The sequence below is a fragment of the Dunckerocampus dactyliophorus genome, chromosome 8 (assembly GCF_027744805.1).
Source record: "Dunckerocampus dactyliophorus isolate RoL2022-P2 chromosome 8, RoL_Ddac_1.1, whole genome shotgun sequence".
Classification (NCBI taxonomy): Eukaryota; Metazoa; Chordata; class Actinopteri; order Syngnathiformes; family Syngnathidae; genus Dunckerocampus; species Dunckerocampus dactyliophorus.
This window is the reverse complement of record NC_072826.1, coordinates 29,087,278-29,104,097: the sequence shown is the minus strand read 5'-3', so window position 1 is coordinate 29,104,097 and position 16,820 is coordinate 29,087,278. Positions and strand designations below refer to the sequence as shown.

The following is a 16,820-nucleotide window of genomic DNA, read 5'->3' as shown; positions in this document are numbered from 1 at the left end:
TGTTGGTTTCTCATACTTTAATGATGTTATTTTTAGTCATAATGTTACGAGGTTATTCTGGTAAAATTGCGACTTGTTTGTCATTAGAATGCAACTTTTTTCTTAATGTTTTGAATTTCATGATGTATTCTTACTGCTTGTCTTCATAATATTATGACGTATTCTTGTAAAATGGCAACTTTTTCCTCTTAATATTTTAATTAGATTCTTGTAAAATTACTTTAAAATTTTTCCATTTTTGCTGCTGTTTTTTGTTTGTTTTCTTCTTAAATTGTATTTTAGGAATTTGCCACGAGCAAATGAAAAAACAGCCACGGGCCACACTTTGGACACCCCTGGTGTAGTATGTCCTGATAGGAAAGCCCCAACGAAGCAGGGTGGTAATGCCTCACCAGGAATTTTTTTTCTCACATAATAAATTTGTATGTAATACAGAGCTGTACACATAGACACCGCTGCTGTATCTATACTGCAAAAGCTCAAATGTAACTAAGGGTAAATATGTGGGAAAAGTCTATATTGTGGACTGACAGGATTGCAGCTTTCAGGTTGCAAACATGCAGGTAAGGCCTCCCGCATGCAGACACCCGCCCTGCCACACACTCAAAGGGTCTAAATTTAGGAACAGGGGCGTGCGCCAGCATGGAAGACAGGCTCGAATGGCCTCATCGAAACTCTCAGTGGACGAGGCCTGCCCACCTTCACTCTGCGCTGTGCTATTTGTGTCCATCTCCTCGCTCCTCACTCATGGCCTTCCACTCCCCTCACAACGGCCGCGCCAAGAACGCCGCTCCTCTAATTGGGTCGGATCCTGCGGCTCACATGCACTCTGATCCCATTCCTCCGTGCCCCCCTCCACCTCTTTCCTCACCCAATTTCCCCCACCAGGGAGCTTGAACATGATATCCAATAATCAACACAGTGTGCATTAACTAGCTCTTCTTTTAGAAGTTCCCACTGGGACTGCTCCACTCCCTGTTCTGTTTTTGGTAGCATGACGCTATACGAGGGTTATACAGACTAATATAGTCAGCCCCTCTATATGCACTAGAGTGATACAAAAATGAATGCAAGTTCAAAGAGAACAAATGCATTTTAACGCGTGGCGACATGTTTAAGGTGACATCGCAACATCGCGTTTTTTCAGAAATGACTGAATGAATTCATGGTGGCTGTTTGGCGGTAAGGATAAGCGGCATGGAAAATGATTGTACGCATGTTTCGTGGCAAACCATATGTGTCAAACTCAGGCTCGGGCGCCGAATTCGGCTCGCGCTGCAAGTTCATCCGGCCCGCGGAACTGTTTGGAAAATAGCATTGAGTTGGCCCGCCTCACGGACCTTATCAATCAAAGTGCTGACAGTAATCTGCGGAATTAAGCGATTCCTCCAATATAAACTACCGGTACTCCTCTGGCATTACATTTTAAGAGTGGAAACAGTATCGTGTATAGAAAGAAATTGACAACCATTCTTAATGCGGGTGCCAGATTCAGACCAAAAGTCAAAATAATTGAACTGTACACGACTAAAAACAGCAGCACTTGAACTATTACGTTGCAAAATAACACCTTAAAGAGGCATAAGACAGTCAAAAGTCATCATTTTAGCTACAGCAAAGAATGCTGGGGAATACATAATCTGCCCATTCCGCAGCTGCAAACTCACGGATTGTGATGTTTTTGAGTTGATATAAAATACTGTAGCTGAGGACGCTGAGAGAATGACAAAGAGGTGGATTTCAAGGAGGAATGAACGGACATGAAAGAAATTTCCCTCCACTCCCATGTAAAAAAAACCCCAAACATAAAGACACATTCACCAGCTGTCATCTTCATTTTGTCCCAACCTGAAAACGCAACCACAGGGGTGCATTATATTGGCATGTTCCAATCCCAGCATAACGCACGCGAGGAACTGGGATAGAAGGTGTGGAGGGTGATTACTTATGTTCACAACTGTGTTCTTTTTTTAACCTCTGGTTAAGTAGGCTTAACCAACCGTTAAATTTAACGGCACCGTTATCTTGCTGTCCAAATCTTGGTTAACTTTAACCGACTGTTAACTTGACGTTAAAGTTAACCAACCTAAGGACCGCCGCTAACATTTTAACAATGTTGGCGGCTACGGCTGCCTTCACGATGCCATGCTGTCATGTCTGCTTACGTGCATCGCTGACGTCTGGGTTATGCATTACTTCACGCTTTACTGTACATTGCAGCTTTTCAGCACATGACAAATTATTTACATTTGCAAGACAGAAAAACATGCTTTTAACTGCCTAAATTTGAAAGGAAACTATTTTATTGAACTGCGTTAAGCTTGCAAATTCTATCCTAGTCATGTTTAAGATCAACTATTTTGATGGAATAATTGTACATAGAGCTATTCAAAGCTTTATCGGCGTCACAAGATTGTATTTGGTCACACTTAATACAAGTACTAAGTACACAAAAATACAGTAGTTACTGAGGAACTAATGAAGAACTAATGAGGAACTAATGACTAAGGCACATACCTTTAGACTAGTTACTGAGGAACTAATGAGGAACTAATGACTAAGGCACATACCTTTAGACTAGTTACTGAGGAACTAATGAGGAACTAATGACTAAGGCACATACATTTAGACTAGTTACTGAGGAACTAATGAAGAACCAATGGGGAACTAATGACTAAGGCACATACATTTAGACTAGTTACTGAAGAACTAATGAAGAACCAATGGGGAACTAATGAATAAGGCACATACATTTACACTAGTTACTGAGGAACTAATGAGGAACTAATGACTAAGGCACATACATTTAGACTAGTTACTGAGGAACTAATGAAGAACCAATGGGGAACTAATGACTAAGGCACATACATTGAGGCTAGTTACTGAGGAACAAATGAGGAACTAATGACTAAGGCACATACATTGAGGCTAGTTACTGAGGAACAAATGAAGAACTAATGAGGAACTAATGACTAAGGCGCATACATTTAGACTCGGGGGACTCGGGCGGCATTCTCTTCGGGGCGCCGCGAGAGCTAAGAAAAAAAAACATCCCATGTAACGGTCAGAGCTCGTTTCCTGTGTGTGGCATGCGGGATACTCGCGCCCTCATGCTGCTCAAAACAAACACCAGGTTAATTACAAAGTTAAAAAAAAGGCAATTACAGCAGTGATTGCTCAAAAATAATGTCATTTAATATAGGTTTAAAATAGGTCTTTGTAGAGAAAAACTAGGGGTTGGGGCACCATAGCATCTTTCTGACGAGGGCGTCAATCAAGCCAGAACCGCCACTGCTTGGCCGTGTCTCTGAGCACTGAACACCATCTACCGTACTGCTGTCATACTCCAGCTGGGTTACACTTCTGGAATATGACAGCACTGGAGGGTGAAAGGTTCCTGGGAGCTTCACGCTTGTTTTTTCTCAAATATTTGGTAGTTCATTTGCATGCATTTGCATTCTAATATCTTGGCAATTTCGACAATTGTGCTGTTTTACAGTTCTTGACTTTTTAGAGTCTGTTACACCTCTTTTCTGGCCCATTTTGCCAGAGGAAAAGAAGCTGCCAAATAATTGTGCACACCTAATAAAGGGTGTTGATCACACCCGCCATCAGTACACACATGCACATCACCTTAAGCCCAATAGGCATTCAAGTTTATCCAGCTTGGGGTTGGAAAATGTGCATAAAAATGATGATATGGTCAAAATACTGATTTGCCTAAAAATTATATTATTATTATTATTATTATTATTATTATTATTATCATTGTGGTCACACAAACCATTGAGACATGTTCTTCTAGTAAATTTCCTTCTCATGATTATGATGTTATTCCCGCATATTTTTGTAATATTTTATTGTTATAACATTTTTCGCAACAAACTTTCCAAAAATGTAACATTTGTTGTTTTGCTTGTTTTTCCATAATCTTACATCTTAAAACAAATAACGTCTTTATGTAATATTTAATTTATATACATAAAATTACATTATTTTTCCTCTTAAATCATTCAACATTATTTACGTACTTACAGTATACGTTTTTATAAACCCGAACGCCCGAGCCCAAAGGCGTATTTATACGTCTTTGGGATCACTTGATAAGCATGGATCTGCATGGATCATGTACATGTAAAAACACACTTGACGGCAAGGAGGATATGGACGAGCGTGGAGGAGTGTAGCGAGCAGAAGGTTACGCATTGTAGGGAAATTTTACAAGCACAAGCGCACGCACGCACAGTTTAGGTCCAAATGTGAAAACTGTAAATAGTTCATGGTGTTACATTTGTAAATAAATTGTTATTTTGATATAAAACAACCTTTTTTAATATTGTTTTTGTTGTGGTATAGTTGTTTAGATATTTGAGCTGTCACAAAAGCAACAATATTTGTGTCAAAGTGAAAGTTATGCTTGAAATGTATCTTTTCACAAAAAGTTGCTTTTCTGCTTTTTCTTTTAGTCAGGAACTGACATTTTCCTGAAACTTACCTGTGTTCTACTGCTGATTGCTAAAGAACAGAGACAGATAGAAACAAACGTTTTTTTCCTGATGAAAGACAGGAGTCTCATGTTTCTTTTGGTAGGTTCCATGTTTAAAAACCATACAACACAATATTCTGTGTGCCTTGTAAATATACGACTTGTTTTCTCATGAATTTACGACTTTATTCTTGTGAATGTACGACTTTTTTTTCTTGTAAATATCCAAATTTATTCTAGTAAATTTACAACTTTTTTCTCATAAATTTATTACTTTTTTTCTTGTAAATTTACAACTTTATTCTCGTGAATGTCCAACTTTTTTTCATGGAAATGTCCAACTTTTTTTCTCACTAATTTATGACTTTATTCTCGTAGATTTACAACTTTTTTTTATTGTAAATTTACAACTTTATTCTACAAATCTCAGATTATTATGGCTCTAATAACATACTCCGTCATAAAGAGACTTATGTTATGAGAATAAAGTTGTGATTTGGGGGGGCAATTCATATGAGAAAATTGCAGTATGTAATATTGTAATTGTACAGTAATATGCAATATTTATGAGAAAAAAATTGTAATATTACGAGAATAAATTCGTAATATAAAAAAAAATGTTCTCATAAATGTACGACCTTATTCTTGTGAATGCATGACTTTTTTTCTTGTAAACATCCGACTTCCGGCGTAATATTAACACTTTTTTTCTCTTCAATTTAGGAGAAAAAAGTTGTAAATTTATGATAGTAAAGTCGTAAATTTATTTGTAATATTATTGCTTTTTTTCTCTTAAATTTACGACTTCATTCTCGTAAATTTACGACTTTATTGTCCAAATCTCAGATATTTTTTTTTCCAATGTGGCCCTAAATACTCGGTTGTATAAATGTGATGAGTTGCTGAGCGTCATGTTTGGCCTCCTCTGCTGTTCCGTTTGCTAAGTGAATGAAAGCAAAGCACAACATTCCACATGCAGGAGGGGGAGTTTGTGTGTCGGTGGTGGAAGTTGGTTCCACCGTGCAAACCCTGCCCAGTCGGCCTCCAGCAAGCCCATGTGAAATGTGACACAAGCGTGGGCTCTCCTTTAAGGCATACTTTCTCTACATTGTGTGTGTGTGTGTGTGTGTGTGCAGGGTGAGAGGTCAGCCCTCCATTTTTACCAGCAGCTGTCCCCTGGCATGTCAATGGGAGCGTCACAGCCGTGCATTCAGGGGTTCAGACGGTGATCCGCTGTTGCTGCAGTGTGCACGTTGAAGCCTCACCCTCACCCTCACTGTCTGACCATCCAGGACCCCTGCCTGCAGCCCCTCCAAGCATGGCGGACCAGTACCAGTACAACACCAACGAGGAGAAGATCGTGAAGGACAGCCACACCAAGGAGATTGATCTCATCAACAGAGACCCCAAGCACATCAATGAAGACGTGGTGAAGGTACTGCATGTGCATTACATGCAAAACGGTTGTGTGCAAAGATAGCAAAACTGCACAGAAACTCCTTAAATAGACCAGGAACTATTCCTGTTGCCTATCCGGAACGCTGGGTTTATTTTGGGAATCGTGGCGTAATATCATGATATCCAGAGCTATCATGTTGTATTAAGATATGACAACTGTTTATTCTGTGATTGTTAGCAGGCATGGCTCGGCCTTTAGCACAGAGCTAATATACACAGGGATTAGATTTTGTTTGACTCAAGCAAGTGTGATAAATCATCACTCGCGAGCAGACGATGTCGTTACTGACCGCACCACTCCGTTTGGATTTAAACGTGGGGCCTGTTATCATGAACAGACATGCGCAACCGTCTTTTAAAGATAATATTCACTCACTGCCGTACAGTAGCGTTAAAAATTGCAACTGATGCGTCAGATGTTTGCCTATCCATTTACATAAACATAATAATGCAAAAAAGTACCGTTGTTTAGACTTCATAGCTTGCCGCCACGATGATAAGACAGTAGAGGTCTCACAAGATCTCACGAGATTTCTCGTTCAGCCTGGGATGATAAGAAATAAATCAATTAATCACACAATAAATACAAATAAACTTGATCATTTCTTTACCGGCCTCAATATATTGCCATGTTTATATATTATATATTGCCCTCGTGTACCGCCTCCGCTCTGTGCACGCTGTGCATTGGTTTCAGCACCTTGGCGCGTTTGTTCCATAGAACAACGGCGTGAACGGAGTGAGCCCCTTTATCAGTCATATAGTCTCTTTGTCTCGGTGAGTGGAGGCGGGGCTGCTAGCATACACACAGAGTGCAGACGAGTGTAGCCTCGTGAGGAGCAATGCAAGGTAACGTAGTAGAAATTTAATTAGTAAATTGCAGTGTATTGTCATATATAAATATATTTTTTCATAATGTTCTCTTGTAGATCCAATCTCGTGTATCGTCTCATCTGGTGAACTGAGTGTCTCGTGACACCCCCAGTATATAAGTAAATAAATAACAATTAATAATAGAGAAATACAGTCAATGAAAATATCAAGTATTAAATAAAACTAAAGAAACAAAAATAATAACCATAAAAACAAAAATATAAACACAACCCTTTTGTCGGTCATACAGTCTCTGTCTCGATGACGTTGCAAAATTCACACACACACTTCAGGGTTGTGTAAGACCCCCGTCACTAGGCGCCGTATAAAATTGGTTTTATTTTTTTCCAAATTCTGTTTTCATTTTTTAAATGCCGTTTTTTTTTTTACCTGTTACACTTATTTTACCAGCGTATAGTGTGCACTTTTGTGACAGCAAATAAAATGCCCGTTAATTAACTGTAAAAATCCTATGCAATGCAACAAAATTTTCTTCTCATAGTGACTTTATTTCCATAATAGTTTGACTTTATTGTCATAATATTATTCATTTTTCCCAAAACAAATTTTCCAAAAATTACAACTTTATTCTTTGTGTTGTTTGTTTCTCACAATGTTACAACTTTAAAGAAATATGGTCTATTTTCTTTAATATTTCAATTCTGTTCAACTAAAACAACATTATTTGTTGTCATAATATTACTATTTTTCTCTTATAAAATTGCAATTTTTTTTCTTGTTAGAATACAACTTTTTTGATATATATTTTGAATTTATTTTTGTAAAATTACAGCAGTTTTTCCCCATTTCTGCTGTTTTTTTTCTACTATTTCATCTCTCTTGTAGTAAATTTTGTATATCGTAATTATGACTTAATTTTCAGAATATTATGACTTTTCCACAACCTAATTTGCCAAAAATGGGTGGAGGCGGGCCCGCTAGCATGCACACAGGGTGCAGAAGCGTGTAATATAGTTGAAATTAAATTTGCAGATTTCAATATATCGTCATATATTTTTTATACTTTTACATCGTGCTTTTCGTCAAGGTAATGTTAAAATCTCATCTCGTTCTTGTACATCAGATCTCACATATCGTCTCATGTCGTGAATTGAGTGTCTCGTGACACCACTGTAAGACAGGTTTTAAAAGAGGGAGTGGAGAGTGGGGGAGTGAGTCTGGTATTTAGCCTTTTTGGCCCTTGAGGGCCACCATATTGGGCCGAAATAAGCCAAAGTCTGCGTAGGTAACAAGCCACATCGCCTTTTTTTCTCGCATCACACGACTGCCCATCCATTTACATAAACAAACACAATAATCCCTCGTTTATGGCAGTTATGTGGTAACAGACCTAACTACGATTTTTACAATGGAATATTTTTGTAGTTGGAGCATAGAAAACCTGTTCTAAATATGATTTTTTTTACATTGTTAGAGCCCTCTAGACATGAAATAAGACCCCTATAGTCACCTTTACACTCCTATTACTCAATATGGTATGCATAATAAGAGAAAATAAGACATAAACAAGATATAATACAGACTTACACATTAGCATTGGGGGACTTCCTTGTTAACTTCCTGTTCCTATACAGTACTTCCTGTAACATTACTGACACTGAGTGAGCAGCGTAGAATGGTACATATCATCACATCGCCTTTGAATGCGTCTTCTGAATGCCTTATATTTGTATTGTACTTCATTTAGCCATTTTTATGCTTCGTTTAGGCCAAAAATACATAAAATTGGCTTATATATTTTTTGGACTAATAATAAGCGACCACGAAACAGCAATGTTTGTTTAATTAACGTATTTTTAAAAACCGTGATAGAGTGACGCCGCAAAATTTGAAGCGCTAAAAGTACCATGGTTTAGACCTCATAGCTTGCCACCACAATGATAAGACAGGCTTTTAAAACAGGTAGGGGAGGGTGGGTTAGTGAGTCCGGTATTTAGCCTTTTTGGCCCTTGAGGGCCACCATATTTAGTCAAAACAAGTCAAAGTCTGAGTAGGTAACAAGCCAAATCACCGGTATTTGTCCTATCGCACAACTGCCCATCCATTTACATAAACAAATGCAGTAATCCCTCGTTTGTGCCAATTATTTCCAGACCCAACCGTGATAAGTGAATTTCCACAAAAGCAATATTAGTAGTTAGAGCATAGAAAACCTGTTCTAAATGTAACCCGCCCTGTTTCGCACTGCACCGGGGCCTGAACACAGCACCTTTGTAATGGGAAGCGAGAGCGCTGACCACACGGCTAAAAGCCCGGACTGTCGGCCGCGTGTTCAGCGCAGCTCTTAAGGCAGCGGGAGTGAGGTTTACCAACGTACACGCGCACAGCCTCACTGGCTGGCATCCGTTACATAAATAAGGTTTTTAACATTATCAGAGCCCCATAGACATGAAATAACACCCCCATAGTCACTTTTACACTCCTATTACCCAATATAGTAGATTTAATAAGAGAAAATAGGACATTAAAAATTGTTTACAACCTTCTAAATACGTTTTTTAACAGCCTCTAGACATGAAATAACCCCCCTATAGTCACATTTACACTGTTATTATTCAATATAGTAGACATAGCACCAGGGATGATTGGGTAGCATGTGTGTTGTTGATTAATTGTGTCTTTAAAGTTGTCATGACACCAAAAAAAGGTTTTTAAAAAACAATAACAAAATGAAAGTCCTCAGTTAATAAAACATTTTTGTCATGCTGCTGTCATAGATAAATAAACAGCTGTGAAATGAAGTGGTGATTTTGACACTAAACCGGCTTTTATCACGGTTCAACGTCTTGTAGGTTTTTGACTTTTTTTTTCCATCTGCGGGGCAGAATGGAAACATTTGTCCCATGAAGTTTGCCGACCATCTGACGAGGCGAATGGCGTCAAGGGTGTTAGAAATGTGAACAAACTTAGTCCGTCTCCTTGAGTGTTCCAGCAAAAGCCTTCAACGCAACAAGCGGACATAATATTAAAAATATATATCACAAAACAGCAGAAATTCACTCAGAAAAGGAGCATAATATCAGAGAATGCGTTGTACTGAAGCAGAAGTTCCAGGTGGGACTGTCCGGATTTGACGTCACTCGCTCCGCCTCCTCCAGACCTCGAAGTAGTGCCGAAATTTGTAAAAAAAAAAAAAAAAAAAATTGTAAACATTCGGGCACACATCTAGCACAGGAAATATGCCTTGCAATGTTATTTTTCACGGCGGAAATAACAAGATTAACGTGTTTTGGTGTCTTGGGCACTTGAAGCAACTGATGTACATACAATGGAGTGCAGTACTTGGCTGCAGCCAGCAGAGGCGCCGTTCATTCGGTCTCAACTAGTTTGCCGTCTGAAGAAGAAGAACATGGCATCAGCGACATGGCACGTTGAGCTGCATTCAGGCTATCATTCTTCTGAATACAACACTGGCACGGAAACAGGGGTTCAGAACATTCATGGGAGTAATTTAATATCCCACTATGAAGAGTACATGACGCTGAATGCCTGTCTGCAATAATAAAACCTGTTTTTGTTTTCCTAAACCCTCGTGTTGTGTAATCCCATCTCCTTCAGAAATCCTCCAGAGCTGTGACAAAGTAGAAAACAATTCATGTGCAGCAATTTATTCCGAGGATGAGCTCAGACGGCTCACTTTATACAAGCGTCCCGTCTTGGCTTCCCAAACGGATCCCATACACCGCTTTGGATGACAGGAGAATGTTTTTAGAGGTGCAGGGCGTCCGCCTGCCTGTCTGAAATGTTCATTAACATTCTGTAGCTGAGTCTCAGCTGTGGGAACGCAGACAGATTTTCCGATAGACCAGCTGGCAGATGGCAGCGTTAGCGTCCTCTTTCACGACGTCACGCTGTTGTCCATTCTCTTCTTACGTCCCTTACTCCTGTCAATCTGCTCAAATAGTGGCCTCCTCTCTAATGGACGCCGTGTCTCAAACAAATAAGCACCTCGCCTAATTGTGCTAACTTCTGAGCCCGTTTGAGTGTGTTTGCGAACCAAAACAGCAGCACCCACTGAAGCGTGTCGTCTCTCAGTGCGGAGGATTACCAGCTGCCACTCGGATGTCGCGATTTTGCACCTTGACATTAGTTCCACCCACTCTGCCTCTGTACAGCCTGCCCAGGATTCCTATTTCTCTAGATTTCCTCTATTTCGTTTTAAACTTCAGTTCATCATGACTTATTTGCAATATGTCTTTAATCACACATCAGTATTTATCTCCTTTTAAAATAATCTAATATTCATATTTGTGTACAAATGAAGGCCTGTCCTGTAATCAACACCTTACTTACTTCTGATGCCTGGTCCCCTCTGCACTTGACTAAAAAAAACCCCCCCGCGTCCACCAGTACTGCATGTATTGCATGCGCACACTGCCGCTTTTAGTAATAGTGTAAATAAAGCACATGATCTACATATATTTATAGCTGTAATGACCGGCTGCACATGTCGCACATGTCAAATAGACCTCTACAGTATAAATAATCAACTGTCACATTCGCTTCCAGTCCAGTATTGAGCCTTTTTGACGCTTGAGGGCCACCATTTATCAAAGTCAGCGTCTGTTCTTATAAAAAACCCACCATGGATCCCTGAGGTAGCCAAATGGCGGACTCTATTTTTGAGCCTTTAGGGCAGGGGTGGGCCCTTCAAGCGTCCGGCCCACCAGGCATTTCCAAATTCCTTTTTTTAAACCTTTAACATGGAAACTGTAACCAGCGACATGACTTGCAGCGATAAAATAGTCCCATGCAGTATATAGCACACGCACAAAGTAAACTACCTACTGCATCATGTGGACAAGCAAATAAATATTTATGCCAAAAAAACACCCATATATTCCCGCCGCAAGGCATGCTGGGTAGCTTGTGGTACTCTTTCTCCCAACATTTTGCCGTGTTTGTCGCATTTTGTCGCATGCTTGATTGCAAAATATCTTGAGGAGGTCGTCAGAGAAGTAAACAAGGAGGAGTTGCAGTCACATGCTCTTGAGATCCAATGTTTTATTGTTCCTAGTTCATATTGTTGTTGTAGCTGGACTACCCAGCATGCCTTGAGGGCATTTGGAAATAGCAGTGTTAAGTTACGTGTTATGTTTAGCTTAGTTGCTGTGCTAGCAGTAAATGATTTATGTGCTGTGGATGTGTTGTGGTTTTGTTTCGTTGCACCGTGAGCAAGTATGTCGTTCTGTTTGATGCCACTATACAGAGGGCCCCTCCGCCAAATTTTTTAACCCAATGTGGCCCGTGAGTCAAAAGGTTTGCCCACCCCTGCTTCAGGGCCACCATACTTCAGCTTTGTAATGCAAAAGAGCAGTGGTCCCTTATAGCGATCTAATTTATCTTTTTTAGTATTTATTATGTATGTATGTATTATGTAAGCACAAAATGAATGCTGACCCACCATCCACCAGTTCAAGTTCCAGCCAAGTTTTTCCAGAGAGATGATTACATGGCTGTTTGACGTGTGTGGTAAGAGGAAGTGCGCTAGCATGAATTCACTTGAGACAAAAGTGCACATTAGCAACCAATAAGTCATCAAAACTTACCTTCATGCATTCCCACATAGTATCAGCATTTGACACCAAATATGAGGTGAAAGAAAAATGCTAAAAATACAGTAGTAGTCTATCTGTGCGGCATTAGATAAAGTTAGCACACCCACAATGGACATGTGTCAAGTTAGACGGATGTAACAGAGAGAATCCGGCCACTTTTCAAAATAAAACATAAAAAAAACAAGAAATAATGGAAATTATTTTTTCTTTCTACCAAATAAACGCAGGTTGGGGACCATTGTCTCAGAGTAGCGTGCTACATAGTGAAACGGGCTGTTATTGTGTAAGTTTGAACCCCAAATGCAGAGGCGTATCTCAACAACTATACCAAAAAACAACACAAAAAAGGGGTTGTTTTACATCAAAATAACTATTTATTTACAAATATAACACCATCAACGATTTATAATTTTCACATTTGGAACTGAACTATGTGTGTGCGCGCGTGTGCGTGTACGTGCGACCGTGCGTGCGTGTGTGTGCATGCGTTCAAATTTCCCTACAATGTGTAACCTTCTGCACGCTACACTCCTCCACGCTCTCTCACTTCCTCCTTCCTGTCATTGTGTGATTTGTCCGCCCACATGATCTTTGCCGATTTCTTATCAAACGCACTTCTGCCACCTTGTGTCTGTTTTCATGGCTTAAAATTGCTCTGAAGTGAAATCCATTAGTGGAGAGTTGCGTCATCACCTCTTCTTGCCTCTCACGCAAAAAAACATGAAAGACGTATCAGTGCAAACTGGAGGGGAGGGGCAGTGACCCAAAAGACAGTGTCTGTCATGAGCTACATCACCTTGGTTTGTCGTATCGCACAACTCCCGATCCATTTACGTTGATTTAAGTCTTTCAACTTGAAGCCCAGCACTGATGTGATGACTTGAATCGCCGCATTTCTTCCAGGTGGAGTTTGAGGACGTGATAGCGGAGCCCGACGGTACCCACAGCCTGGATGGCGTCTGGAAGCTGAGCTACACCACCTTCACCGTGTCCAAGTACTGGTGCTACCGCATCCTGTCGGCCATCTTCGGCATCCCCGTGGCTCTGCTGTGGGGCTTCCTGTTCGCCTGCATCTCCTTCTGCCACATCTGGGCGGTGGTCCCCTGCATCAAGAGCTGCCTCATCGAGTCGCAGTGCGTCAGCCGCATCTACTCGCTCTGCATTCAGACCTTCTGCGATCCTTTCTTCGAAGCCCTGGGCAAGATTTTCAGCAACGTGCGCGTGGCACTGCGCAAGGAAGTCTAAAAACTCACTGCTGTTAACTGGTATCGTCGGATGAGCTCTGGTATCTTTTTCTACAACAAATGTTCCACTTGGCGCCTCGCTTGCTCCTCGCCATGCTCCTGTCCTCAAGCAGCCTCGTGATATTAGCAGGATTTGATACAAAAAGTTCACTTGCTGATGTTGATTTTCAATGAATGGACTTAAAGGAAATAATACGCCTTTACCCCAGGGGGTGTTGGAAGTCTGATCATTTCTGATTTATGGCAGGGGTGCCCAAGTGCAGCCCGGGGGGTCATTTCTGTTTTTTTTTTTTTATTGGCCTAAGGCACATTCTGAAAATATAATTTAACAACAAAAAAAAACTGCATAAATAGAAAAATCTGCAGTAATTTTACAAGAATAAAGTACAAATATTAAAAGGAAAATGTTGAAAAATGAAATATAATATGAAATATCTACAAGAAAAAAAGATTTTTCAAATCGTAATATTATGGGAAACAAATTTTGGAAAATTAGGTGGAGGAAAAAGTTCGAATTCCTGTAAATATCTGACTTTATTCTTCAAATTATACACATACACATTAAAAATTTATAATCTGAGATTTCGAGAATAAAATCCAAAATTTACGAGAATAAATTCGTAAATTTATGAGAATAAAGTCGTAAATTTACAAGAAAAAAAAGTCCTAAACGTATATAAAACGTATATAACGTAAACTTATTCTCGGGTGTTTATGACTTTATTCTTGAAATTATTAATATACATAAAAATATAATAATCTGAGATTTTGAGAATAAAGTCGTAAAAGCATGACAAAAAAGTTATAAATTTTCGACTTTATTCTTGTAAATTTACAACTTTTAAAAATGTACCTTAATAAAGTTATACATTTACATTTCGTAAATTTTTTAAAAGTCGTAAATTTACGGGAAAAAAGTAGTAAATTTGCAACAAAATTTACGAGAATAAATTCATACATTTAGTAGAAAAAAGTCATAAATTTATGAGAAAAAAGTTGTATATTTACGAGAATAAAGTCGTAAACATACGAGAAAAAAAATCTTACATTTAGGACTTTATTTTTCTAAATTTCTGACTTTTTTACATTTATGAGAATAAAATCGTAAATTTACAAGTTGTAAATTTGCAGCTTTATTCTCGTACATTTTGAAAAGTCATAAATTTGCAACTTTTGTAAATGTACGAGAATAAAGTCATACATTTAGGAGAAAAAAGCCACAAATTTACGAAAAAAAAGGTTGGAAATTTGCAACTTGTTTAAATTTACGATAATAAAGTCATAAATTTAGAAGCAAAAAGTCGTAAATTTACTAGAAAAAAGTCATAAATTTGCAACTTTTACAAATTTACAAGAATAAAGTCGTAAATTTACAAGAAAAAAGTTGTACATTTTCAACTTTTTTAAACTTACGAGAATAAAGTTGTAAATTTCCGAGACATGAAGTCATACATTTACAACTTTAGTCTCAAGAATAAAGTCGTAAATTTGCGACTTCTTTAAATTTACAATTTCATCCTCGAAATCTCAGATTATTTTTTCAACGTGGCCGTAATACTCCGTTGTAAAAAAGACAGTTGAAATATTTGAAAAAAAACAACAGCAAAAATGGGAAAAAAAGAGCAAAGAGTGAAGTTGATATTAATAACAGGCTTTTTCACCGATACGACAAAGCTCAGATGCAGTTTTTTCTTGAACATACACGCTAACTTGCCATCATATCTCCATTTGTTGCTATACAAACTATCAAAGTGGCAAAGTTGCATGCTTCTTTTTCACGATGTGGCCCTCGCTGGGAAAAGTTTGGACACCACTGATTCACGGTTAGGCGCAGCAGCGTGAAACATAAAACATTTCCAAAAGAAACCTGCTAAGCTAACTTCAGTAATGTTAAAAGCAAAGAAATAGTTTTTTTCTTAGTTCCTACTGCAAGAGAGTAAAGAGAGTCTGGGCTGAGAAGAAAACTCCACAAAATATGTGGCGGAAAAATCCGTTTTTTGGGGGGATTAGGAGGGGACCCAGGGAAAGCTCACTAAGCCACACTTTGAAAACCGCAGAAAATCCCTCAATGCTTAGAAATAACCAGGAAAAAAAAATATAAAAAAGCTTTTTGAACATACGAGGCAATATTTTGCTGCTCTTTCACTGGACGGTGAGGATTAACATTTTTTTTTTAACTTTTCTGCACGGTATCCTGCTGACAGGTGGTTTACATCTTGATTACAGTCCTCCCTCGCTATTCAAAATATAATTAATTTGAAAATGATGGCTGTTTGTGGCCTATTGTTAGTCCAAAAATATGGAAAGACAAGTTCAATGTAGTATTGTGGTCACCAGGCATCAGTGATGTCATGTGACTTGAGGTTGGATTACATTACCTTTCACACTGCATGGAGACTGGCTACTGAGCCTCTCATTCTGTGTGGAAGTGGTACGTTTTTGGCTTCTTTGCGCTTCTTCCCCTTTCCGTTTGAAACACTTTCTGAAGTGTAGAACATGTAAATTGGAGAGGCTAAGGCTAAGTGTGAAGAAATTGACTAGTCACAGCCAGGTCTGGGACCAATTAAGCGTGATAGACGAGGGACGACTGTACGGCGTCATAACTGAGAACTGCTAAAAGCGGTGTCGTGTTGCGCGACGGACGCGTTTTGGAGCCCAAAACAATTGAAGGCATGACCCAACAAGAGCGCTGTTGTTGTTTTGTGTGTGTGCTGTGTCTTCCATCACTCTCGCTTCTCCTTCCTGTCTTGTCAGCGTTGTTTCTGTGACTACATCGCCGTCTACTGGCCTGGCATGCATATTGCAGCAGTGTTTTTCTTGCAGCTTTTATGACGTCATTGTGGTATATACTGTAAATGGCCCGCTGAGCCTCCGTGACAGCTGCTCCTCTGACGGCTCCGCCACCCTCACGGCCCTCCTCGTCGCCAGCTGGAAAGGAAAACGATGAGGTGTCGCCCCTCCTTTCTCTTCATCACAGATTGGAACACTTTTTTTTTTTTACTTGACACTTTTTGGAGCTGTAGTAAACACCACTTCCACTAATAAAGTGAGACGGGGGATAAAAACCACTGACGTGTACAATCCAGTACAGCAAGCAGCTGCAGTGAAGGGCAGTGCTGAAGCATCCCTGCGGGTTTGGCTTGTCTAATGCAGCACGTGTATGATGATTAAACGCATACA

The 16,820-nt window shown here is 39.4% G+C and overlaps 1 protein-coding gene across 1 annotated transcript; it reads left to right on the top strand.

Annotated features, from left to right (window-relative positions):
* The first annotated feature begins 5,637 nt into the window (after positions 1–5,637).
* On the top strand, positions 5,638–16,820 carry cav3 (caveolin 3). The gene is made up of 2 exons (XM_054784657.1): positions 5,638–5,921; positions 13,300–16,820. Exons 1-2 carry the CDS (start codon positions 5,805–5,807, stop codon positions 13,639–13,641), a joined length of 459 nt encoding a protein of 152 aa, XP_054640632.1. The 5' UTR covers positions 5,638–5,804; the 3' UTR covers positions 13,642–16,820.

Excerpts from the sequence above, each read along its gene's own strand:
- cav3 (XM_054784657.1), top strand. The coding sequence starts at position 5,805 with ATGGCGGACCAGTACCAGTACAACACCAACGAGGAGAAGATCGTGAAG. Across the intron at positions 5,922-13,299 it reads TCAATGAAGACGTGGTGAAG|GTGGAGTTTGAGGACGTGAT; the intron begins GTACTGCATGTG and ends CATTTCTTCCAG.